At 34.3% G+C, this 908-nt stretch overlaps 1 protein-coding gene across 4 annotated transcripts in view; it reads right to left on the bottom strand.

Moving 5' to 3' along the window:
* Atp8a2 (ATPase phospholipid transporting 8A2) overlaps positions 1 to 908 on the bottom strand; it is a 726,716-nt gene that overhangs the window by 432,245 nt on the left and 293,563 nt on the right. For all 4 annotated transcript variants that reach the window (XM_023714997.1, XM_023714998.1, XM_023714996.1 and 1 more), the window contains one exon: positions 581 to 645. In XM_023714997.1, coding sequence (XP_023570765.1) covers positions 581 to 645 — 65 coding nt within the window. The remainder of the gene's footprint in view (positions 1 to 580; positions 646 to 908) is intronic.

The raw sequence follows: 908 nt of genomic DNA, 5'->3' as shown, positions 1-908 counted from the left end.
GCCCCTGGCGGTCCCACTCACAGAGCCTGTGCGCTGGCTGGAGTCCCACTAAGGATTTTCATTTGTAAGTAATATAAAATTCTGTATGGGTATATATATATTATATTACAACCTATTCATTTTTCAATTTTAAGAGTAGTCCAATTTGATAAAATTTTTCCCACTAAAATATTAAAAAAATGGACAATTCACCAGATAAATTTGTAACTATATCTCATGAGAGGAAAAGATCATGACCTACATATTATTCTTCATGAAGATACATTACAGGTAGATGAATGTAACCCTGTAGCCAGTACATTCACTGACCAGAGTCTAGATTCAGATGTGATACCAGAAGATCAAGAGGAAGAATGGTACCAAATAACAGAACATGAGAACACAGAATTGTAAAATGCAGCACTACTAGTAACAAATATTCATTGTAGTGGTCCTTTTGCACTGTGTAAATTATTCATCAATTATTCATAAATATAAAAGTTTCAGAATTAGCTTTTAGTAAAAATAAATCTGATTAGCAATCACAGTAGAAACAGTTTAGGACAACTATTTCAGGCACAATTTTTGAAAAACTACTTACATCTAAAGAATCCTCCTTCAGTAGAATAAGGGCCATGTTTTGTGACACCAATCGGCAGGAATATCCTAAAGTGGAGAACGGATAACATGAGTTCATCATTCCTCCTGTGAGTCTCTATGCAATCAATGACTAATTGAATCCAACCTTCCTTATGTCTACTTTATTACCATTTTAAATTCATTGGTTTATACAGAGGAATAGGTCAGGGGTTCAGGAAGCATAAGCCTAAATTGACTTTGCTTCTTTCAGACAGTATGAGTAGAACTGGTTGAGAAGGTCTTTATTACAAAGACTAAGATATATACACGCCAATTTTCAGTGGCCTTTT

This window comes from Octodon degus, unplaced genomic scaffold (genome assembly GCF_000260255.1).
Source record: "Octodon degus isolate 3935 unplaced genomic scaffold, OctDeg1.0 scaffold00038, whole genome shotgun sequence".
NCBI lineage: Eukaryota > Metazoa > Chordata > Mammalia > Rodentia > Octodontidae > Octodon > Octodon degus.
The sequence above is the reverse complement of the archived record's forward strand: the minus strand, read 5'-3'. Positions and strand labels throughout refer to the sequence as shown.